The sequence below is a fragment of the Callithrix jacchus genome, chromosome 9 (genome assembly GCF_049354715.1).
Source record: "Callithrix jacchus isolate 240 chromosome 9, calJac240_pri, whole genome shotgun sequence".
In the NCBI taxonomy this organism is placed as follows: domain Eukaryota; kingdom Metazoa; phylum Chordata; class Mammalia; order Primates; family Cebidae; genus Callithrix; species Callithrix jacchus.
Window position 1 is genome coordinate 133,844,159 of NC_133510.1, and position 24,548 is coordinate 133,868,706.

The 24,548-nt window shown below is 52.0% G+C and overlaps 1 protein-coding gene across 35 annotated transcripts in view; it reads right to left on the reverse strand.

Annotated features, from left to right (window-relative positions):
• Window positions 1-24,548, reverse strand: part of RIMBP2 (RIMS binding protein 2) — a 352,269-nt gene that overhangs the window by 277,058 nt on the left and 50,663 nt on the right. For 7 of the 35 annotated variants that reach the window (XM_078337742.1, XM_078337723.1, XM_078337722.1 and 4 more), the window contains exon 2: window positions 13,013-13,208. The exons of 27 other annotated variants lie outside the window; for them this stretch is intronic. In XM_078337742.1, the coding sequence (XP_078193868.1) occupies window positions 13,013-13,115 (103 nt within the window). In that variant the 5' untranslated portion in view covers window positions 13,116-13,208. Of the gene's footprint in view, window positions 1-13,012; window positions 13,209-15,705; window positions 15,771-24,548 lie in introns of all 35 variants that reach the window. One more of the 35 variants, XM_054239115.2, reaches the window with a different exon arrangement.

Below are 24,548 nucleotides of genomic sequence, written 5' to 3' on the forward strand. Positions count from 1 at the left end.
GACCTGGGACAGGAGAGCCGGTCTCTATAGAAATCACTGGGTCAGGGACAGCCCCTCATGGGACCTGGGACAGGAGAGCCGGGGCCTACAGAAATCTCTGGGTCAGGGACAGCCCCTCATGGGACCTGGGACAGGAGAGCCGGGGCCTACAGAAACCACTGGGTCAGGGACAGCCCCTCATGGGACCTGGGACAGGAGAGCCGGTCTCTATAGAAATCACTGGGTCAGGGACAGCCCCTCATGGGACCTGGGACAGGAGAGCCGGGGCCTACAGAAATCTCTGGGTCAGGGACAGCCCCTCATGGGACCTGGGACAGGAGAGCCGGGGCCTACAGAAACCACTGGGTCAGGGACAGCCCCTCATGGGACCTGGGACAGGAGAGCCGGGGCCTACAGAAATCACTGGGTCAGGGACAGCCCCTCATGGGACCTGGGACAGGAGAGCCAGTCTCTATAGAAATCACTGGGTCAGGGACAGCCCCTCATGGGACCCGGGACAGGAGAGCCAGTCTCTATAGAAATCACTGGGTCAGGGACAGCCCCTCATGGGACCTGGGACAGGAGAGCCGGGGCCTACAGAAATCACTGGGTCAGGGACAGCCCCTCATGGGACCTGGGACAGGAGAGCCGGGGCCTACAGAAATCGCTAGGCCAGGAACAGGCCCCCATGGAACCAGCGAATAAGTCGCTGGGTCAGAGGCAGGCCCCCTATGCAAGCAGGGAAAGGAAAGAAGTGACTAGGTCAGGGCCAGGCCCCCCGCTTTACACACGAGAAAACAAATGCCCTCCACTCAGAGGAAGAGCCAGCCAGTCAGGCCGCACTTCACAGAGGCGGGGACCATGCTCCGAGCCCCTCCACTCACACTTACTGGACACCTGCGTGGGACACGCGTCAGCAAATGACACAGGGGTAAGGATAAGATCCTGCCCCAGAGGAGCTCACATGCCCAGGAGACACACAGAGGCAGGAAACATGCAAACAAACAGCACCAGTTTCAGCTCATGATGGCAAAACAGAACGAGGCCACCGGAGACCAGGCAGTGGGCCTGCGAGGGGCAGCGACTTTAGAGTGTGGTCAAGGGGGCCCCTGAGAGGGTGATCTCTGGGCAAAGGCTAGAGCCGTAAAAAGGAGCCAGCCATGCTGAGACAAAGAGAAAAAGAGAGAGAGCGAGCGCCTCAGGCGGCTGGCACAGCACAGGCAAAGGCCCAGAGGCAGGAGCTGGAGCCAGGCAGCCTCCTCCCAAAACAGTGCTCACCAGCAGCCCTGATGGACAGTGAAGGATTCCGGCTCTCGCTGGAGAAAAGCCGGACTCTTGGTTCAGGGGCCTGTAGCCCTCCCTTTGAGATGAAGGAAAGGGCGTGGAGAGGCAGACTCCACAGCAAGGCCTCGAACTCACTCAGACCGAGAGTGTAACCAGCCCCGAACTCACTCACACACACGCTGGATACAGGACCAGAAGGCAGAGAGGGTGCTGTGAGGAAACACGCCACGTCCTGCCCTTGGTTTAGATAAATTGGCTTTCACGGGCTGCTCAGCTCTTGATCCACTAGGGCAGACACGTGTAACTGTGGTTAAGAGTGCGGCGAGACCCAGGCCTGAGGCCGCGCTGCATTTAATATACAGTCTTCTACCTATGCGGACTACCTGTGGCCGCATTCATGATCCGGTCTAGGAAGATTTCACCATTACGAAGAATCTTATCAACGGGCTGGGAAGATTCAAAGCATCCTTATTTCAAGGAGCCTTACCATCAAGTGCAAATTGATTTCTGCCAAGTGGCACACCTGTATCTAAACCCAGCGTCTGCGTATAACGCCCGGGAATTATGGAGAACATTTTGAAACCGAGTGACCCCGATCACCGTCAGACTTCAGGAGCAGCAAGGCTGGTGAGTGACGTCGGAAAAGCCGCAGGACAGAGGCCCTCAGCCCTCAGGAGCGTACGGCCACAATCATCGCATTACTTCTGTGCATCTGACATAATCCTCTGGGCTGAGAAAGCGACACAGACACACCAGGTGAAGCGTCCAACAGCTCGGGCTGACTTCACGCGTTGACTGCCTTTCCCTTCCGAGGGCTGTGGCCCACTAGGGGTTCCCACACAGGCCCCTTAACCAGCCCCAACCAGCGGCAAGTGACCAAGGACATCCTCCTGGTCATGTGCCGGAGCAGCGCCCAGCCTCCCATGCTGTGAAATACTCAGGAGCACCGTGAACCTGTTAAGCCACAGGTAGCTGGAAATCAATCTCCGTTGGAGTGTTTACACCACAGAAATAGGCAAAGACTACAAATCAGAACTCTTTTTTTGAGACAGTCTCACTCTGTCGCCCAGCCTGGAGTGCAGTGGTGCGATCTTGGCTCACTGCAGCCTCCTCTATCCGCCTCCCAGGTTCGAGTGATTCTCCCGCCTCAGCCTCCAAAGTGGCTGGCACAACAGGTGAGCACCACCACGCCCGCTAATTTTTGTATTTTTAGTAGAGACAGGGTTTCAGCATGATGGCCAGGATGGTCTCTACAAATCAGAACTTTTACCAGCTCACCACTCCCCCAAAACCAACTTTGATTATCCAGAGGAGAAGATAAACCAGAGCTGAACTCCTTCGCCACAAACGTTGGAGGCACTCCCTCCAGGCCCCCGGTGTTCGCCGCTCTTCCCCAGCACCAGCTGGATGTGGCGTTGGGTTAACCAGCCAGCACCTTCCACCCCTACAGTCAGAACACAGGATGGGCATAGGACTCAAGCCAGTCTGAAGCGAACTTTAGCACTGGAGAAAGCCATGCCCTCTCCACTACAGCAAGCACACAGCCCGGGGGAGAAGGTCAAAGCCATTTTGTGGCTACAAGTGGAGTCGGCTTTAGCCCAAAGAGCAGAGAGGAGGAGGAAAAGAAACGAAGTCCTCGTGGATGACACAAAGCCTCTGGATCAAACCGTGCCTGAGCTCTTCCTTATCGCGGGACTTTCAGGTTATTTAAATCCGCACATCCTTTTTACACTTAAGCCACTAGGAGATTCACTATCTTTGAACTGAAATGTTTCTTACCAACAGAAATCTGAAACCAAGTCTTTATAGTTCAGTCTTCCTGCTTTCACTAAACGGATTCATTAAAGCTCTTCTCAGTTACTAAGTCACTGATAGCTTTCTTTGCACTCCTGAGCTTTTACAGAAAGAAAATGGGGAACAACACTGCGTTTCACCCAAGCATTGAAATCTGTGGTGCGGCCTTTTCCCTCACCACAGCAGAGGGACTGCTTCTCACAGCTCTGAATGACTCTCTGCTCCCACCTCCTCCCCGAGGTCCTGTTTTCAGACGCTTTCTTGCCCCAGTCTAAGGTCTCCAGCACACACATCTCCACAAGAAGAGTGACAACCAATCTTAGAGGTCTAGGGAGCTTTATGTGTATCCTATTGTCAGGAAAAGGATGCCCCATCTAAAACTTACAATTGTACAAGGCTTGCGTTGGAAAAACTCTTCCAGGTCACCTCCTAGAGGGCAAGAGAAAGCTGAGTCCAGGGTGAAGGATTTATTGCAGGTCATACAGTTCACACAGAGTCCCTGAACCAGGCATGAGAACTCAGCAGTTCAGACTCTGCAGCCAGGACCCACAGGTGCCAAGGGCATCACAGCGGTGAGGACATCCAGCAGCCCAGGAGCCACATCGGGGTTTGCCCACTGTGCCCACTCCCCCTCTCCTGGCCTAGAGGCCCCGCCTTAGCCTACCCAGTTCTCACGGGACAGATGTGTGCATGCGAGGCAGAGTGGGCCCCCCACCCCCAGCACGGAAATAAAGGAAAATCTTGGGTTCCTTCCAGGGGAATTCCAGGTACTTAACCGGCCCTGGGAAGTAAATAAGCAACTTGAGAAGCAAGAAGGTAACGGTGTTCTAGACCAGCCTGGCCAACGTGGTGAAACCACCTCTAATAAAAATACAAAATTAGCCAGGCGTGGTGGTGTGCACCTGTAATCCCAGCTACCTGGGAGGCTGAGGCGGGAGAGTCTCTTGGTGGAGGTTGCAGTGAGCCAAGATCATGTCACTGCACTCCAGCCCAGGTGACAAAGTGAGACTCCGTATCAAAAACAACAAAAAAGGTGACAGTCGCTTAAAACAACAGGCAAGAGAGAGTCAGCAGACGTTTGCTTCCCTGTAGAAGCTGCAGCATCATCACATTTGTCCCCAAGTGGTTTTCAGAAACCCAGACCCCCACCAAATGGATTCACCTGCACCTAGACCTTAGCTATGGGGCAGCTGAGGACTGAGCCCTGAGCACCATTCTTTGTTCTAAATTTTTTTCTGAGGGGCCTGAAGCCACACCCACGAGCCAGAACTAACCTTCTTTTCTGCTAATCCCAAATTTTCACACAAAGTTTATCCTCCTAACTATGATTGGAAGATCTTTGCATCAACCTACAACTTTCAAGCCCCTGCATCCACCCTTTAGGTCAAACCAACGCATACCCTCCATGTATTGGCATGTGACTTTGCCTGAAACCTCCACCTCCCTGCCTTTAAAGACCCACCTCTTTGTGCCATCAGGCAGTCTGGGTCTTCAGCATGAGCTGCTGCGTTCTACCCGCTAGGCGCCTGACACTCAATGTCTCTCTTTCTCATGCTGCAAACCTCAGTGTGGCTGTTTGGCCTTACTGCAGTGAGGAAGTTGGACCCCAGCTCCGTTGGATAACACATGCACACGCACAGATGTGAACACATGTGTGCACACACACACACGTCTCACATAGTATAGAAAGCCAAAGGCCACGACAAGAGTCACATGCTGATCATCACTGAGCAGACACATCCCTAGACTGCAATTCCCTAAACTTTAACACGTCTTTCTTTTCTAAATTTTCAACAGTAAATACTAAAGATGAAAAAAATGTTTCTCAAGGCCATTAGGGGAAAAGGGAAAGCCCATTTTATGTATCACTAATGGAAGAGGAAATAGACACAAACTCTCACTTATCATATGCCCTAAAAACATGTTTTTTTGACCCAGAAGTCCCACCTTCATAAATTTATTGAAAGAATAATATGGACATGACTGAATCATCTTATCTTTTGGAATTACACACATAAAATATTCATTGTAAAAAAATTGAAAAGCATAAAGGAGAAAATAAAAACTTCAGAAAATTCCTTTAAAATATATTCAGTCTATATACGTTTTCCACATTCCCCAGCAAAATAAAATTCAATCTGTAAACGCCTGATGTTATCCATTATGCTTTTAATATGAATTTTTCTAAATTGTTTTCTGTGCTTTTAAACTTTTGCTACAATAAATACATATTACTCCATTAATCATAAGTGAAAAACTAAAATTAGTATCATTTTTAAAAGAAATGGATCCCGCGAGGTAATTTTTGCAGCACCGTGGGTTAAATATTGCGGGCCCCGAATGCCATTTTCATGTAGATTACCAGGCAATGTGGATTCCGCGGTCCTCCATGACCTCCTGACTTACAGGCACAGGTGCAGATCTCCTGGCTTCCTGCCCTTCGTGGCGGCCGACGGGCTGAGCTGGAGGTGGGTGGGGGTGGCAGGAGGAAGCTGACGGACAGGAGGGCAGCCCGAGGGGACAGGAGGTGACGGACAGGAGGGCAGCCCGAGGGGACAGGAGGTGACGGAGGGGACAGGAGGTGACGGACAGGAGGGCAGCCCGAGGGGACAGGAGGTGACGGACGGGAGGGCAGCCCGAGCGGACAGGAGGTGACGGACAGGAGGGCAGCCCGAGCGGACAGGAGGTGACGGACAGGAGGGCAGCCCGAGGGGACAGAACCATGCCGTGTGCGTGTCACTGCAACCCCTGCCTCTGGACGAAGTAAGGGCTGACATGCGGGGCTCGCTACAATGTACGGATCTTTCTTCCTCAGAGGAGAGATGAACGCTCCTCGCTGTTGGCAGCTCCCCTCCATGCAGTGACTCAGGGACCCGGGCCCCTCCCCTCGTGGCTCCCCGACCCCTGGGGCCTCTGGGCCTCGGCATCCAGCCACTGGGACACTGAGCAGGGCAGCGCCCTCCCCCGCCTCCCCCCCCCCCCCCCGCCACTCAGGGCTCCGCTCTCCCATTGGCCAGAACGCACCACGTGGCAACCCAGGCCCAGGGGCTGCTGGGAAGTGTACCCCTCCCTGAGACGCGGCTGCCCACAGCCACCCTGTGCGAGGCGGAAATGTCTGGGGTGAAAGGCTAGCTGACTCTTCCTGGGAGAGACGGCATGGGCCGTGGCGGAGACCCCCCAAACAGTGGGGAGACCCCGTGCCAGGAGGAGCGACTCAGTCACCCGGTAGACCTGGATCTTCCCAGTTTCAGCTCTGGAGAGCCCCTCAGTCCCGGGAAAATGAGGGCTGTGGTCCCCCTGCCCTGCTCACAGTTCCAGCAAGACAGCAACCGAACGGGGGTCCCCGGCTGCCCCGGCCCCAGCAGAGGACGTGGGGTTGCTGCAGTTCTCTACTCAGTGACCCCCAGCCCTTCACGCTCTGCGGGCCCTGGAGAAGCCTCCCCACCTCCCTTCAGCCCACGGGCTCGGGAGAGTCTGAAGTCAAACCTTGCCTGCAGGTCGGAGACCCTCAGAGAAGATGAGGGACGCGTGGAGGACATTGTTGGAAGCCGGGAAAAAGCCAGGCTGAGGACCTATCCCTCAAGTGTGGGGTGAGCCCTCGGGGAGACGCGGTGGGGCTCGCAGGCAGCCAAGGAGGCAGTCTCCCCCGAACACTGCGGCGGCTCCCCGGGCCCCAGCACCAAGGGGGCTTGGTGGGCAGCTTGCAAGCCATCGGAAGGGTACGTTTCTACCCCTCATGTGCTGCGTGGTACCTGGGGGCAGACTCGCGCCCACATTCCCCAGCAGCCAGCTGCCGGGTCCATTCTTAAAAACCTCCGGGGGACGTCTGGGCAGCCTTCCACAACGTGCTACCAGCTCCCAGCCTGGGGCTCTAAATAGAACTGCTCTCAACACCACATCTGTGCTCTCCCTACTCCAGCCAGCCTTCTGCTCGTTGCTACCACTTGCTTAAATGCAAGCAGCTCACAACACTCGTCTTTATCTGTGGATTCAGCCGGCAAGCCCTCCCACAGGGCGAGACCCAGTCACAGGGGCCTGCCCATCTGGGGGCTCCCTGTGCCCCCCAGCAGCACACGTGAGCCTGTGGGTCCCCCAGCGCGTGCTCCTATCTTGGCATATGAAATCCGCTGTGGAAGCCTTCTGAGAATTGTGCTTTCAATTACAAACGCTGACCTCAGTCCAAGCCCAGATTTACTCTGTCTGAGACCCCTTTCCACCAACCCAGTAAACAAGGGAGAGTCTGATTTGTTTTCTTAAGCGATCATTGTTTTCTGGGGGGCAGAGTGCAGTGCAGGGGGAGAGATTTTTCCCCTCAAAAGAAGCAATTGCGTTTATAATTTAAATTATGCCTATGCCCTAAAAGAAAATCGCTGGTAATAAATGCAAGCCTGCTGACCTTGGAGGAAAATATCAGAAAGATTTCAAGCAGCGTTTTCTTGAACAAAAATTTACACAGCCTTTTTTTAAAAAAAAAAAAAAAAAGAAAGAAAGAAAAAAAGACTCTCTTTGTAAATGTCACAGGAAGGATGCTTGGCGGAGGCTGAGAATGCTTCCGAGCCACTTTTTTCTGCTGAGAATGAAGAGCTACAGCCTGGGTCAGGAGCCACAGCCTGGGTCAGGACTGAGGTTCCATGCCTGGCTTCTGGAAGCATCTGTACATCCAAGCAAAGCTTTTCAGGGATGCTTTCTGAAGAAGACCAACATCAGGGGTCCCACAGAGCTCAGCGCTTTTCAACATTATTCTGCAGGGAAACATGACAAACTTAGCCCTGCTCTAGGGCACGCGCCCTGGAGGCAGGGGTGAGAGAAATCAGCAGGTCCTGCTGGCTGCGGGGGAGGCCTCAGGGGGCTCTGAAAGACTCGTTTCAAAGCATCCATTGTGAGAGGGGAATGCAAGGACTATGATTACACAGACGGCAGGGCGATGGCATGGGGGATGCTGTCAACATCAGAGTTCTTCCCATGTGCAAGGCAGGGCTCTGAGCGTGTGATGCGCACGTATGAAGTCATGTCATGCTCAGCACTCCCCTCTTAGGCAGATGATATGGTCATTCCTACTGTATAGAGGAGAAAACCACGAGCAGTGCCGGAGCCTGCCCACAGCACAGCCGTCCAGGATGGCCATCCCAGGCTGATAGAAAACGCACCGTCCAACCCAGAAGAGACCAACACTTCACCTGGGTGAAATCTGAAAACACCCTTCCTGCTCAATCCTTTCACTTCTGTGTGTCTTTTCAGAGAACCAGCCCTTTGTGAGACTCTTTAAAGATTTCTAGTGATGCGCATTCATGAAGTTAACACGTTTCACATTATGAATTTGCACTTGGAATTTAAACATCTGCAGGATTAGGTACCAGCTCTACTCTTCGCTGAGAGATTAAACAAGTCCTGTGTCTTAGCAGTTATCATATTATAGCTTTTAGAAAGCTGTTAATATAAAAAACATGTTTAGATACTAAAATTTTTATTTTTTATGTTTTTTGGGGTTCTTGTTTTGTTTTGAGACGGAATCTCACTCTGTCTCCCAGGCTAGAGTGCAGTGGCAGGAACTCTGCTCACTGCAACCTCCACCTCCTGGGTTCAAGAGATTCTTCTGCCTCAGCCTCCTGAGTAGCTGGGACTACAAGTGTATGCCACACGCCCGGCTAGTTTTTGTACTTTTAGTAGAGATGGGGTTTTACCATATTGGCCAGGCTGCTCTCGAACTCCTAACCTCATGATCTGCCTGCCTTGGCCTCCTAAAATGCTGGGATTACAGGTGTGAGCCACCATGTCCAGCCTTTATACAAGTTTTTAAAAGGACCAGGCTTGGAGGTTGTTTGCTGGTTCTGCTGTTGTCTGCTAATTCATTATATTCTGCTTTTCTCTTTATTTACTCTTTCCTCCTGCCTTGGCTTTATATCTTGTTAGTCTTCTAGATTCCAGCATTGAACGTTTTGGTTAATTTGGGGTTTTTTAATACTCTTTTTCACGTAAGAGGACATGAAGCTATGTGTTTTCCTCTGAGTGTAGCTTTGGCAGAACCTTAGGTATTAGTATATAGCAGAACCGAGAAACTATGTAGCCTGCAGGCAAACCTGGCCCCACCTGTTCTGCTTTGTTGGAACACGGCCATGCCGCTTGTTCACATGGGATCCGTGACTGCCTTCGAACACCCCAGCAAAGCTCAGCTGTTGCAGCAAGGACTGTCTAGCCTGCAAAATTGGGCACATCTACCATCTGACTTTTTTCCAAAAAAGGTTGCCAGCCCTTAGAATGTAAGGTCCTTGCCCTTAACTTCTAAATAGGCTTGTAGTTTTGTTTCCCTCTTCGGTCCCCTAATTTTTTAATATGTAACGCTCATTTTGTTAATAATGTCCAGTGGTCAGATTTGTTGAGTGGGGGGGTTTCTATTATCAGCTTCTTAAAGGATTCCCTGGGGCCCCGACTGCATTCCCTCGAGGGTATTGAGCATCTCGGTGGTCTTGCAAGGCTCTTAGGTTTTGCCACGCATATTAGATTGTTTTTGCATTGCTATAAAGAAATACCTGAAGCTGGGTGATTTAGGAAGAAAAGAGGTCTAATTGGATCACAGTTCTGCAGGGTGTACAGGAAGCATGGTGCCGGCATCTGCTTCCGGTGAGACCTCACAGAACTTACAATTACAGTGGAATACAAAAGAAAGCCAGCACGTCAGGTGGCAAGAATGGGAGCAACAGAGCAAGGGGAGAGGTGCCATCCTTTTAGACAATCAGATCCTACGTGAACTAACCAAGTGAAAACTCACAACGGTGCTAAGCCCCTGCTGAGGGATCTGCCCCGTGATCCGGTCACCTCCCACAAGGCCCTTCCCAACACTGATGATTGCCTTTTGACATGAGATTTGGAGGGGCCAACATCCAAACCATATCATTCTGCCCCCGGTCCCCCAAATCTCATGTCCTTCTCATACTGCAAAATATGATCAGTCCCCCAAAGTCTTAACTCATTCCAGCATGCACTCAGAAGGTCCACATCTCAAATCCCAAGCTCTAAGTCTCCTTTGGAGATAAGTTCTTCTATCTACGAGCCTGTAAAATCAAGTTGTTTACTTCCAAGATACAGTGTTGGTCTAGGCACTAGGTAAAGATTTCCATTCCAAATGTGACAAATTGGCCAAACAAAGGGGCAACAAGCCCATACAACTCTGAAACATAGCAGGGCAGTCATTAGCTCTTAAATCTCCAAAATAATCCCCAACTCCACGCCCTGCATCCTGGGCACGCTGAGGCAAGGGGTAGGCTCCTGTGGCTTTGCAGGGCACAGCTCCTGCGGCTGCTCTCATGGCTTATAGTCATGTGCCTGTGGCTTTTCCAGGCTCAGAGTGCAAGCTGTTGGTGGATCTCCCGTTCTGGGGCCTGGAGGGTGGCCCTCTTCTCACGGCTCCACTAGGCAGTGCTCTAACCCCTCAGTTCCCCTCAGCACTGTCCTACTGGAGCTTCTCTGTGAGGGCTCCACCCCTATGGCAGGTTTCTACATGGAAACCCAGAGTTTCCCATCAATCTTCTGAAATCTAAGTGGAAGCCACCATGCTTCCTTCATGCTTGCATTCTGTGTACCTGCAGGCTCAACAACATGTGGAAGCCATAAAGGCTAATGGCTTGCACCCTCAGAACTATGGCTCAAACTATACCTGGGCCCCTCTGAGCTGAAGCCAGAGTGCCCAGGATGCAGGGAGCAGTGTCCTGAAACTGTGCAGGGCAGCGGGGCCCTGGGCCTGGCCCCTGAAACTATTCTTTCCTCCTAGGCCTCTGGGCTGTGATGGGAGGGGCTGCCTAAAAGATTTCTGAAATGCATTGGAGGCCTTTTTCCTGTTGTCTTGGATATTAGCACTTGGCTCCATTTTAGTCATGCTAGGTTCTCTAGCGAGTGGTCGCTCCACAGCCCGTTTGGATTCCTCTCTGGAAAATGGTTTTTTCTTCTCTGCCATATGGCTAGGTTGTGAATTTCTGAAACTTTTATGCTCTGCTTTCCTTTTAAATATTAGTTCCAACTTCGAGTCATTTCTTTGCTTCCGTATCTGAGCATAGGTTATTAGAAGCAGCCAGGTCACATCCTGAATGCTTTGCTGCTTAGGATCTTTTTCCACCACATTCCCCTAGCTTATCACTCTGAAGTTCACACTTCCATAAAGCCCGAGGACACAGATACAGTGCAGCCAAGTTCTTCGTTTAGGTACAACATGGGTGACCTTTGCCCCAGGTCTCTCCCTTAACTTTCTCATTTCCAGCGGAGACCACCTCAGCCTGGACTTCCTTGTCAAAAGCGCTGTGAGCATTTTGGTCACAACCATTTAACTGGCCTCTGAGAAGTTCCAAAGCATCCCTCATCTTCCTGTCTTCTTCTGAGCCCTCCAGACTCTTCCGCCTTCTGCCTCTGACCCAATTCCAAAGCTTCCTCCACACTTTCAGGGATCTTTATAGCAGTGCCCCACTCCTCTGTACCAGTTTTCCATATGAGGCCATTTTTACATTTACACTTTATAAAAAATACCTGAGGCTGGGTGATTTGTAAGGGAAACAGATTTGATTGGCTGATGGTTCTGTGGGCTGTAGAGGAAACAGGATGCTGGCATCTGCTCAGCTTCTAGTGAGGCCTCAGACAGCTTCCAATCATGGGGGAAGGCAAAGAGGAGCCAGCATGTCACACAGTGAGAGCAACAGCAAGAAAGCCAGGGAGGACGTGCCACATACTTTTCAACAACCAGATTTCACACCAACTAACTGAGCAAACTCACTCATCACCCAGGGGATGGTGCCAAGCCATTCGTCAGGGATCCGCTCCCATAACCCAATCACCTCCCACCGGGTCACACCTCCAACACTGGGGGTCACATTTCAACATGAGATTTGTGGAGGACACACAGCCAAACCATATCACTGTAACCCAGCAATCTGGATGGAGAAGACATCAGTAACACAAATGACAAACTGGAAGGCCTCCACAGGAAGAGAACGGGGTGCTGGACAGAGGACAAAGAGGCACGTGCCCTGGGCAGGGCAGCAAAGGCCCCACCAGTGAAGGAGAACCCTGTGTGTGACATCACCTCCCCAGCCAGCATCACTTCCTGTTTTATTCACTGCCCTTGCTGCTGTCTGAAATTACCTTGTTATTTACCAACTGTCTGCCCCTCGGTGAGAATGCAGACTCTGTCAGGACCTTATTTCTCTTGTCTGATGCATTGTAAGTGTTCAAACGCCTGTGGGAAGAAGGAAGACAGGACTTGAGGAGGACACAGGAGAGGGAGGAAAGACCAAGGAGGGGTGCGCAGGGAAGAGAGTCAGAGAAACGCCATCAGAGGAGGCCCCAATCATTTCTTTCCACTTTAGGGAATTTACTGAGATTTTCTTTATGCACTAAAAGCATGATCTATGTTTGTAAATGCTGCATAGACACAGAACAAAATGATGGTTACTACACATAGAGAACAGAGTTCAATTCAAAGATGCACACAGGCACACACGTGTGTACACACAGACACATGTGCACACATACTAACACCATCCACTTCAGCTCTCCCTCAGCTCCTCAAAGTTGTCCTTGTTTGGGCACCATCTTGAAGTCAGCCAGGATAAAAAGGGAGGGACGCTGGCTTCAGACAGAGCAGCTCAGGCCAGGGCACAGGCGACCGAGCAAGAACAGGAAGGAGGAGGCTGGTGGGAGCGCTGTCCTGGAATCCAGCCCTTCTGGGGGCAGGGGGGGACTCCCTCCTGTCCACCTTCGAGCGTGGGCTCCCGCAAGGCTGGCCTGCAGGCTTGGGGCTGCGGACACGGCAGAGGATGGGGAGAGGGGACATGGCCAGCTGCTCTGGAGAGGTTTGTGTATGGGCCCCAGAGGCCCCGGAGCGAGACAGCAGGACTTGGTTTGTCTAATGTTCTGTAGGAGATAGTTCTTTAAAGGAGTGGGAGGACCCTGGCAAGAATCACAAGGGACTCACCTGAGGATGCACGTTCCCTCTCATAAGAGGAAGGGGAAGGAAGAGGAGGGGGAAGCAGGATCTCCAGGGATCCCTGGCAGGCAGGTGCTGGAATTCTGCCCATCCTGGTGGGGCTGTCACAGCTCCTGACAGTGTCACCCAGAGAAGCGTCTCCCTTTCATGTTCCCTCTTCGGGGACTAAGCCAGGGCATGTGTCCTGAGGCAAACAAAATGCCACAGATTTAGTGGCTTAAACAACAGAAATGTACTCTCTCAGCTCTGGAGGCTGGATGTCTGGGATCAAGAGGTCCAGCTGGGCTGTTTCTTTCTGAGGCTGCTGGGAGAATCTGCCCCGGGGCTCCCCCTGACTCCTGGCAGCCCCAGGCGTTCCTCAGCTTGTGGGTGACCTCCCCGTCTTCCCTCCACGTTTGTCTACTCTGTACCCAACTTCTCCTATCTAAATTCTTTATATTAACTTTTAAATATTTATTTATTTTAAAAAATAATAATAAGGTCTCATTAGCCAGGTGTGGTGGTGCACGCCTATGCTCCCAGTCACTTGGGAGGCTGAAGTGGAAAGATGGTTTGAGCCTGGGAGGAGGAGGTTGCAGTGAGCCAAGATTGCACCACTGCACTCCAGCCTGCACAACAGAGCGCCACCCTGTCAAAAGCCAATCTGCAAAGCCTCACTCTCTCACCCAGGCAGGAGTGCCGTGGTGTAACCATAGCTCGCTGCCTTGAACTCCCAGGCTAGGCGATCCTCCTGCCTCAGTCTCCTCCATAGCTGGGACTATCAGTGAGCACCTCCTTGCCCTCTAGTTCTTACATTTTTATTTCTAGAGACGGGGTCTTGCTATGTTGTTCAGGCTGATCTCAAACTCCTGGGGTGTAGCAATCCTCCCAGCTTGGCCTTTCAAAGCTGGGATTACAGGTGTGCGTCACCACACCTGGCCAAATGTCCCTCTCGTATAAGGACACTAGTCATATGGGATCAGGGCTCATGCTAATGTCATCTTAACTTCGCCCATCTGCAAAGACCCTATTCCCAAATAAGGCCACATTCACGGGTACTGGGAGTCACGACTTCAACACCTTTGTGGGGTGTTGTGGGGTGGGAGGAGCACAGTTCCGCTCATAACAGCCAGGAACAAAGCAGGGACCACCCCGTACACACACTGCAGGCTCCCAGCCCAAAGCAGGCCCCGGGAGGAGAAAGAAAAAGCTCTAAGTTTAGACTCGGTCAGATGTGGTTTGGCTGCTCTCGTAACTAAACTGGGAGGGCTCAGGGGCTGAAAGACAGGGAGAAAGATCCCTTGTCTAAACAATGCCACAGCACCCACCTGCACCTCCATCCAGGCACTGGGGAGAACGGACCTGCAGAGGGCTCTGTGGGACAGTGAGGCCGGAGGACGAGGCTCCAGAGCGCTAGACCAGGTCCCTCCTTCCACTCAACAGCTTCGCTCATCTCAGAGTGTGCAATCTCCAGCCTCTGGAGGCAGCTACCCAGCGAGTTGTTTTTTTACATTTGCCTTTTGCTTATTTTATTTATCTGGCTTTAAATATGTCTGGCTGAGAATGTGTAAAATCAGAAAGCATGGCTGGACACAAGGCAACCTGCATTCCACATGCGCATCTGTGTAGGAGCAGAGAGTTCAGCCACATGAGGCTGCCTCCCAAGCGCTCAGGTTTTCCCCCATCCTCCCTCCACTACTCCATCTGATCTTTCCAGTTCTTAAAAAAAGATGGCCCTGGCTAGCAATGAACACCCGAGCTCAGGAGAGCAGCTCTGTGGCCGGAAGGCCACTGCTTCTAGGAGCCTGAGGCAGGGAGGTCAGCCTGGAGGACAGGAACAGCACGAGCCTGGGGCTCGCGTGTTCACACGAAGGGCTCCCTGAGTCCCACTTGGACAAAGACTAACACACACAGCCTGTGCTGGCCACTGTGTGAGGCCACAGGTCCTGAAACTCCACACAGTCCAGCCATCTCTGAAGCATCCAACACGCACCTAACTTCCAGGCAGGAACACGACTATCATTTGCATTCGTGTATTTGCAATCGACGCAAACACGCTCACACAGTCTCGACGCTGCATTTGGGGAAAACGCAGCCACTTCGGCTATGAAAGAAAAGGAGACGGCAGACAAGCATCAGAAGCGAGGAGACCAGGAGCATCGTATTTCACTGAGTAAATTGACAAAAGGTCAAAAAGCTTGATCTTGGCTGCTGATGTGCCTGGCCTGAAAGCTAAACTGCCACTTAAATATTTATAGGTGACGCGGTGGCTGCAGCCTCCGGTTGCCCTGAGTCCACAGAGGGGCAAGGCTCGGGCCATTTTATGAGAAAAAACAAGCTCCCTCCTGAGCGGGGCTCTGGGCAGGAGACGATCCTGCACGGCATCTCCACTGGAGAGGACTCAGCTCCCGCAACCAGCCGGCACCCGCTGAGCCTCCGTGGCTGTGTCTTGAACCCTGGAAGAATATGAGGGATGGCCCTTGCACAGGGAGGCAGGTGGCAGTTGACCAGGCAGAGACGCAGACACGCACGTGAGAAAAAAAAATGCTTCAGCTCTCAGCTCTGGACCCTGCTCCCAGCATCCTCACCTCACTCAACTCCATCCCGCCACCCTTCCAGCACAAGGACTCCCATAAATCATCTTAATCCGCCTTCGTGGAAAAGACTGAAGATGTGTAGATGGAAAGGAGGCGTGGGCTCACCCCGTGCTTGCCCAGAGAAACACAGTGTCAGCCACCTGCATAACTTCACACTGTCTAGTGGCCACCTTTAAAAAAGTAGAAACAAAGAGTTAAAACTAATTGTAGTATTTCATTTCACTCAATATATCTAAAATATTACCATTTCAACATGGAATGAATTAATAATTAAAATGTATTATGGCCGGCTGGGCACGGTGGCTCACACCTGTAATCCCAGCACTTTGGGAGGCCGAGGCGGGTAGATCACTTGAGATCAGGAGTTTGCGACCTGGCTGGCCAACATGGTGAGAACCTGTGTCTACTAAGATATGAAAATAAGCTGGGCGTGGTGGCCTGCACCTGTAATTCCAGCTACTTGGGAGGCCAGAGCAGGAGAATGGTTTGAACTGCAAGATCTCATCATTGCACTCCAGCCTGGGTGACAGAACAAGACTCTATCTCAAAAAAAAGTTATTCATGCTATTTTACATTCTCTCTTCCCCCCACCCCAGGGTCTCGCTCTGTCACCATGGCTGGAGTATAATGGCACAGTCTCGGTTCACTGCAACCTCTGCCTCCTAGACTCAAGCAATCCACCTGCCTCGCCTCCCAAAATGCTGCGATTGCAGGCGTGAGCCACTGCACGCAGCCCGTGCTTTTACTACGTCTTCGAAGAATCTCGTCATGACACCCTGTTCCGTCATGAGCCACAGTTCCAGAGCTTGATGGCCAGACATGGCTCCTGTGTCTCAGAGACAGGAGCGCCCGGATGGGACTGCATCATATGTTCAGGAAGGGAGCCGGTGCAGATATAGGGCATCTGGGAGACCTCCAGGAAGCGTGAAAACTGCCCACACCTCTTGGCTTTGGTAACTGGCATATAAACATGCCCAAAGGCTGGGGTCAGTGGCTCACACCTATAACCCCAACACCTTGGGAGGCCAAGGCCGATGGATCACTTGGGGCCAGGAGTTTGAGAGCAGCCTGGGCAACATGGCCAAACTCCATCTCTACAAAAACCATACAAATTAGCTGGGCGTGGTAGTGCATGCCTGTAACCCCCAGCTACTCAGGCGGTTGAAATGGGCAGATCACCTAAGCCTGGAAGGCAGAGGTTAAGTCACGATCACATCGCTGTACTCTAGCCTGGGCGACAGGGAGACCCCGTCTGAAAAACATTAAGTGAATAAATAAATAAGCCCAAAGATTTTGCCAGGGACCTCCTCTCCTCATTCTCTACCCTTCTCCTCTCTGGTATCTCATGGGACTCTCCTCTCGGTGACTACTCTTATACAAGGTGCCACGTGAACCACCACGGGTGAAGGAAGACAGAGGTCTCTGAGGCAGGCAGGATTCTGTGGGAACCATGTGATGGGACCTGGGAGACAGGCATGGCCTGAAAGGGAGATGTAAGTGAATACGAGGAAACATGGATGACGCTGGAGGCTCGGGGTTGGAAGAATCATGGTCTCTGAGGTGGTGAGCATAGGCTCCAGCTGCCTCGAACTCTGGGGCCCAGGACAGAAACTGCCCTCCCGCAACGTGCTGGAGGCTGCAGGAGTGGGGCCACCCTGCCTGCTCTCCAACCCCAGGTTCATCTCTTTGGTGGGGGAGGTGGGGGCCTTCCCTAGACCCTGCTTCTCCAACTGAGCATTTGAGGCGAAGATGCCAGCGCTCCTTAACCATGTACAGTTTTGCGTGGCAGTGTGCACCAAGGCTCTGAAGCATCACGGCTGGAATTGTATCGCAGTCCATCTGCACTGCAGCCAGGCAGGTGTATTCAGACACACCACCCACCTGACCTCAATAAGCCACATGATGTTGAAAATGACATAACTGGCTGAGCACAGTGGCCCATGCCTGTAATCCCAGCACTTTGGGAAGTCACGGTAGGAGGATCACTTGAGCCCAGGAGTTCAAGACCAGCCTGGCCAACAAGCAAGACCCTGTATCCAAAAAAATTACATAATATCTCAGATTCTCAATTTTCTTATCTTAAAACCAGAGTACCAGCCATGGTGGACAGCTGTCATCTGCGATCTGTATTCCAGCAGCCATGCCTCTTCTTCGTGGCAAGGACTCCTGGCTTTCCTTGCGGACTAATCTATTGCTCCCCAACTGAGTCCAGGTGATCTGGGTGCCCTTGGCACTTAGGGTCAGTCATGTGACCACGCCTTAGCCAATCAGAGGGTCCCATTCTCCTGGGCCCAGTGATTGGCTTAGGGCTAGGCAGGTGAGCTGAGCTGGTAATTAATCGTTGACTAGTCTCAGCATTGTGGCAGGAGTTGTCCTAGCCCAGAAGCATGGGAGCCATTGGCTGAGAACTGCAGAAAGACTAAGGATCTGTGCACAGTATTTGAGCTCCCGAGCCATCGCTGGTCACATGGCCCCTTTGTACAAAGAGGTGCTGACCCCTGTCGAGTGAGGTGGGCAAATCTGCACGCCTGTGGTGTGCGAGGCAGGTGTTGGCATCCCACGTGGTAGAAACCCGACGCCACTACACGCAGTGACCCTATCAGGGCCCAGCCTGTGACGGTCAGTCCCACCAATCAATTTCCCTGTATGCCTAGACACAGTTTGGGTTGGAGTTTTTGGTAACTGAGGAGTCAGAGCTGATGCAGTAACCACGGTCACTGAAGATGAATGAGGCCACCTAATAAGAACCCGAGCCCCACACCTGCACAGAGCAGCCCCTGTATGAGCATCTCTGCTCCCAGTCACCGTCACCGTTGTGCAAATGAAGGTTCCGGAACTCTGAGAGTCTGGGCTGTGTTCCCTCTTCTCTGCACTATTTCTGTGAGTACCTGTCACGTGGGCAAGACCCTTAGGAGCCCCAAATCTTACCCATGCAGGACTGAACTCACTTGGGCCTCCCTACTTGGAGGGAAGGGGGCTGCCCCGGGTGCTTCTGCAAGCTGCAGCCGGCCCCAAGCCCCAGCGTGAGCCACACGGACTCCATTGCCCTGAGTCTTCTGGCCCAGATGCATCCTCTCCTGCTCATCACACAAGACCTGGATTCCCTCCTAGGCCCCTCCAACAAATCCCCTAAACTTCACCCTCAATCCAGCCAGCAGCTGACCTGTCAAGCTCTGGGGAGAAGCCAGTCTAGGGCAATTCTCACCAATGGGAAGGGTACATGGGGGCTTGCACAGTCCAAGTCTCTCGTCTCCTCCTTGGCCAGCCTTCCTGCTTATGGCTCCTAGGCCAGCCATTGTCAGCAGCTAGCCTCCTGGGAAGCTTTTAAGCATCTGGACAGGCTGGGTGTGGTAATCCCAGCACTGTAAGAGGCTGAGGCAGGAGGGCTGCTTGAGTCCAGGAGTTTGAGACCAGCCTGGGCAACATAGCATGACCCCATCTCTACCCCACAAAGAAAAAATAGCTGGGTATGGCGGTGTGCTCCTGTGATCCCAGCCGCTTGGGAAGCTGAGTTGGGACGATGGCTTGAACCCAGAAGGTTAAGGTTTCAGTGAGCCGTGATTGTGCCACCACACTCCATTCTGGGAGACAGAGTAAGACCTGTATATAAAAAAAATTTGGATGTCCCAGCTGTTCCACAGGATAATTAACCAGAATCTTAAAGGTGGTAAAGAAGACACCCGGATATTTTAAAACCATCCCAGGTGGTACCCATGTGGGGCCAATTGGCTCTCCCACCTTCAACCAGCAGGTTCTGCAAGCAGGAGGGGCCGGCTGTGTTATTTTCACCAAGTGTCAAGAGGATGACAGTCAGGGTGGAGGGAGGCCCGGGCTGACTGATGGTTGGAGGTCAAGTGTCTGCTGCCTTCCTCTCCTCCTGCTCCACCCCCTCAGAAGCTGCTGTCAGCCATCCTGAAGACAGACAGGAGACAGCACTGTCCATGCGCCATGGGACAGCCTGGGACAGGGCCAGGCACCTGTTGACAGAATTTCTGGCCTTCCATGGATTCAAATCCACATGCTTGGCCAGGGAATAAAACACTGATTTCAACTAGGGAAGTTCAGCAGCAGTCAGAAAGTTTTATTTCTTTTAACATTGCCTTTTTGCATTGAAAATAGGGAGAAACACAACTGAGAGAGTGAAAATTAGATTTATAAAAGTACAAGGCGCCAGAAACACAAACAGATGATTCACCAAAAGACATTAAAATGCCACTCAAAAGATGAAAAGATGTTCAGCTTCACCTGTAACAAGAGAAATGCAAATTAAGACCACACTGAGATACTCTCAAATTGGCAAGTCACCCAGCCTAGCAACACCGCATGACGTGGGCGCTCCCAGACGCCTCTGGGAGGTCTAGGAGTGGGAACGAGCTTCCTGCTGGGTCCTGTAACGATGCCTCAGCTTCACTGACATCCTGACCAGCAACCCCGCTTCTAAGCGTTTACCCTCAAGACACATGAAAATGGCCTTTAATGACATGCAAATACATATGCACAGGTCATTCCATGCTGGGTTGTTAATAATTGTGAAGTACCAGAAACAGCCTAAATGCTCACACACAGGAGCAGGTGGAGTAAGTGCTGCCTTCACGCGGCAGAGAACTGTGCAGGATCACGGGAAGGGAGGTCTCCCCGAACCATCATGGAGCAATTTCCAGGCTGTATTGTGGGATTAAAAAAAAATTATTGTTAGGGCCGGGCGCGGTGGCTCAAGCCTGTAATCCCAGCACTTTGGGAGGCCGAGACGGGTGGATCACAAGGTCAAGAGATTGAGACCATCCAGGTCAACATGGTGAAACCCCGTCTCTACTAAAAATACAAAAAATTAGCTGGGCATGGTGGCGCGTGCCTGTAATCCCAGCTACTCGGGAGGCTGAGGCAAGAGAATTGCCTGAGCCCAGGAGGCGGAGGTTGCGGTGAGCCGAGATTGCGCCATTGCACTCCAGCCTGGGTAACGAGAGCGAAACTCCGTCTCAAAAAAAAAAAAAAAAAAAAATTATTGTTTTAATTGACAAAAAAAATGGATACATATCTACAGTAACCCCTTAACTCAAACAAAAAATAAGTGTGAGCAAATACTGAACCATACTTGGTAAAGATTTTCCCCCTAGGACTAAGCAGATAAACACAGACGTTACATAAAATAGGATCCAGGTTTCTCAGTCTCAGGAGGGAGTTAGAAATACAGAAAGTGGGAGGCTGGAATAAAGCCTGTAGGGTTAAATTGGATTTGAAAGCATCAAATAGAGATGAATAGATCCATAGATTTGGAAGTAGACATAGAAATGCACAGGCGTGGCCGGGCCCGGTGGCTCACGCCTGTAATCCCAGCACTTTGGGAGGCCGAGGCGGGTGGATCACAAGGTCAGGAGATCGAGACCATCCTGGTCAACATGGTAAAACCCCGTCTCTACTAAAAATACAAAAAATTAGCCGGGCATGGTGGCGCGTGCCTGTAATCCCAGCTACTCGGGAGGCTGAGGCAGGAGAATTGCCTGAGCCCAGGAGGTGGAGATTGAGGTGAGCCGAGATTGTGCCATTGCACTCCAGCCTGGGTAACGAGAGTGAAACTCCGTCTCAAAAAAAAAAAAAAGAAATGCACAGGCGTACACTCACACAGGCACACACACACGCCCCACACTGGCTCTGTCTACTGCAGGACCCGGAGGTGGTGACACCCGGTTGTCATGAGCACTCCTCCACCCAGATCATGGTTTCTAAATATCCCTCTCCACCCAGAGAAGCACGGGCTCCTTCAGGAAGGGGCAAACTCTACGGCTGTGGCAGAGAAAGTACGGGTTGGTCCTGGAGCATCTCATTGCATAGATAGTGAAGAGAGACTCAGAAATGACAGCCACGTGTCCAAAAGACATGGGAACCAGCTTTGAAGGAGCTCCCGCCAGCCTTTTAATTTAAACTGTAAAATGACGGCAATAAATTTAACTAAGGAATAAAATAAGAATCCATTCATCCATACTGATATAAATGAACATAAATAGACAAAGGGGGCCTTCCCTGCCAAGGATGGGCCAGTTCACAGAGGCTGGAGGAATGACAGAACCACCCCTCATACCAAACAATCAGCCAGAACAGCAAGGGGTCTGGACTCGAGCCGTCCTCAGCAGGTGTGAGCAGCACACGGGAGCCCGACACGGAACAGGGGTCTCCTCCCACAACTCCTGGCTGAGTGAAGAGTCCGACACGGAACAGGGGTCTCCTCCCACAACTCCTGGCTGAGTGAAGGGTCCGACACGGAACAGGGGTCTCCTCCCACAACTCCTGGCTGAGTGAAAAGGGGCCCTGGGAATTTCACAGTGGATCCAGTGAACATGTCCAGCACCGTGACATCCTGAAGTCACACGTTCCTGATGCCATGCTGGGAGATGGAGGCAAATCCCAAAAAAAAAACACAACACCACAGCTGGGCGTGGTGCCCACGCCTGTAATTCCAGCACGTTGGGAGGCCGAGGCAGTGGATCACTTGAGGTCAGGAGTTCAAGAGCAGCCTGGCCAATATGGTGAAACCCTGTCTCTACTAAAAATGTGAAAATTAGCTGGGGTGGTGGCGCGCACCTGTAATTCCAGCTACTCAGGAGACTGAGGCAGGAGAATTGCTTGAACCTGGGAGGTAGAGGTTGCAGTGAGCCAATATTGCACCAGTGCACGCCAGCCTGGGAGACAGAGTGAGACTCTGTCTCAAAAAAAAAAAAAAAAGAGGCTTGGCGTGGTGGCTCATGCCTGTAATCCCAGCACTTTGGGAGACCGAGGCAGTGGATCACTTGAGATCAGGAGTTCAAGACCAGCCTGGGCAACATGGTGAAATCCCATCTTTACTAAAAATACAAAAATTAGCCAGGCATGGTGGCGTGCACTGTAGTCCCAGCTACTCAGGAGGCTGAGGCAGAAGAATCACTTGAACCCCGGGAGGTGGAGGCTGCAGTGAGCCAAGTTTGTGTCAGTGCACTCCAGCTTGGGTGACAGGACTAGACCCCGCCTCAAAACAAACAAAACAAAAAACACCAGAATCTAGTTATGAGGGGACATCAGACAAACCCTCCGGGAGGAACCTTCTGTAAAACGACTGGCCTGCATGCCTCAAAAACGGTCCGAGTGAAGAAAGACAAAGAAATGTTACAGGCTAAAGGGGACTGACTGGACGCCACCAGTAAAAGTAGCACGTGTTCCTGGATTGGATCCTGGACACGAAACACACACGCACAATTATAAAGGACCTTACGGGGCAGCTGAGACCGTCTGAGTGCAGACTCATCGCAACGTCGCAGCAGTGGCACACCCCCCTCCTGATGACTTCCTGTGGTTTTGTAAGGAAGGCTCCCATGTAGGAAATGCATGCTGGGCATGTGTGGGGCGAAGGGAGTATCACTCTCAGATACCGTCTGCCTCATCCTCTCTCCCTGTTTTTCTGAACCATGTGACAGCGACTTGTATAAAAGAGAGAAAGCCAAAGCGGGACCCAAGGCAGGCAGTGAGTGGAGCCTCGGGGAGGTGGATGGGCTCTGGCTCGGCACATTTTTTGTAAGTGTGAAATCATATCAACATTGAAAGCTACCAGAAGAAGTTCCCCTTCTCTCTAAATTAATACTAAAGGGCTTCAAAGAAATGAGCGCGAAAGCACGCCTGGCAAGTTGTTATTTCATCAAGATTCTGCAAGGGACATGGAAGCCGCACGTGTGCAAGAAGAGAGTCTAAAACGTGGCTCACCCATTGCTTCTAAGGGGTTTGGCACAGGTCACAAAGCACTGGAGGGCCCTCCGTTTGCCCACAGAGGCCACTCGTAAGCCACTCAGCAATACAAGGGTACCAATCAATATTGTATTCCTAATGCTCAAAAAAATGCATATATTGCTAAAGGCAGGACCGCCTTTCCAAGACAAGGTTCTCACACCCAATGCACCCCAGTTTCTCTGTCGCCTACTATGAGTTCAACCCTGTGTCCTACAGAGGAGGGGGGTAACTGTCCCCCATACCCAACACAGATCCTGGCACACGGAGATCAGTCAATAATGTTTACCAAAGGAAGCAGGGAGGAATGCAGGAAAGAGGGAGGGACAAGGGAATGAGGAGGAAGGAGGGAAGGAGAGAGGGAGGGAGGAAGGAAAGGAGGGAGAGAAGGAAGAAGAGAGGGAGGGAGGGAGAGAAAGAAGGGTGGGAGGGAGGGGGAAAGAGAGTGAGGGAGAAAAGGAAGAAGGGAGGGTGGGAGGATGGGAGGAAGGAGTGAGGGAAGAAAGGGAGGGAGGGAGGAGATAAGGAGAGAGGGAGAGAGGAAGGGAGGATGGGAGGAAGGAAGGAAGGAAGGCGGGAAGGAGGGTGTGAGAAGAGAGAGACAATCTCCTGTCTTTCAGGGGAGAAAAGAGACTTGACGGTTTCCTGCCCCAGCTGGAAACAGATGGCTCAGTTAAATTGGATAATTTGAAGAGCACTGAATAGAGGAACTGTTTACAGAGTTGTCACAGGGTACAGGAATAAAAAGGATGGTGACGTTCCCACAGGCTGGCAAAATCTGGAAGCTCAGCCCTTCTGAGAAGAGAGAAGGACGAAGCGGCATAGGAGGAGAACGTGGGGCAGGCACTGCCGCTGGGTTTGGGGAAAGGGACGAGGCCTCCGCAGGGAGGAAACAGCCACCACCCTGCCCCCTTCGAGCCAGGACCCCTGGTGGGGGGATCATGAAGCCCCTGCACAGCTGCAGACAGGGAGCTGGTCGTTAGGGAAAGGCTGACCTCGTGATTAGAGGTTCAGGGCTTGGAGCCGGTGATATCAGCCCGACCCTCAGGAAGGCCAGGAGCTGGAGCTGGAGTTTGATCACCTGGCGATAACCATCAATCACACCCTTGGAATGAAGCCCCAGTAAGAACTCTGGCCACTGAGGCTCAAGGAGCTTCCTTGCCAGTGACAGATGGGGGTGGTGCCGTGTCCTGAGGATAAGA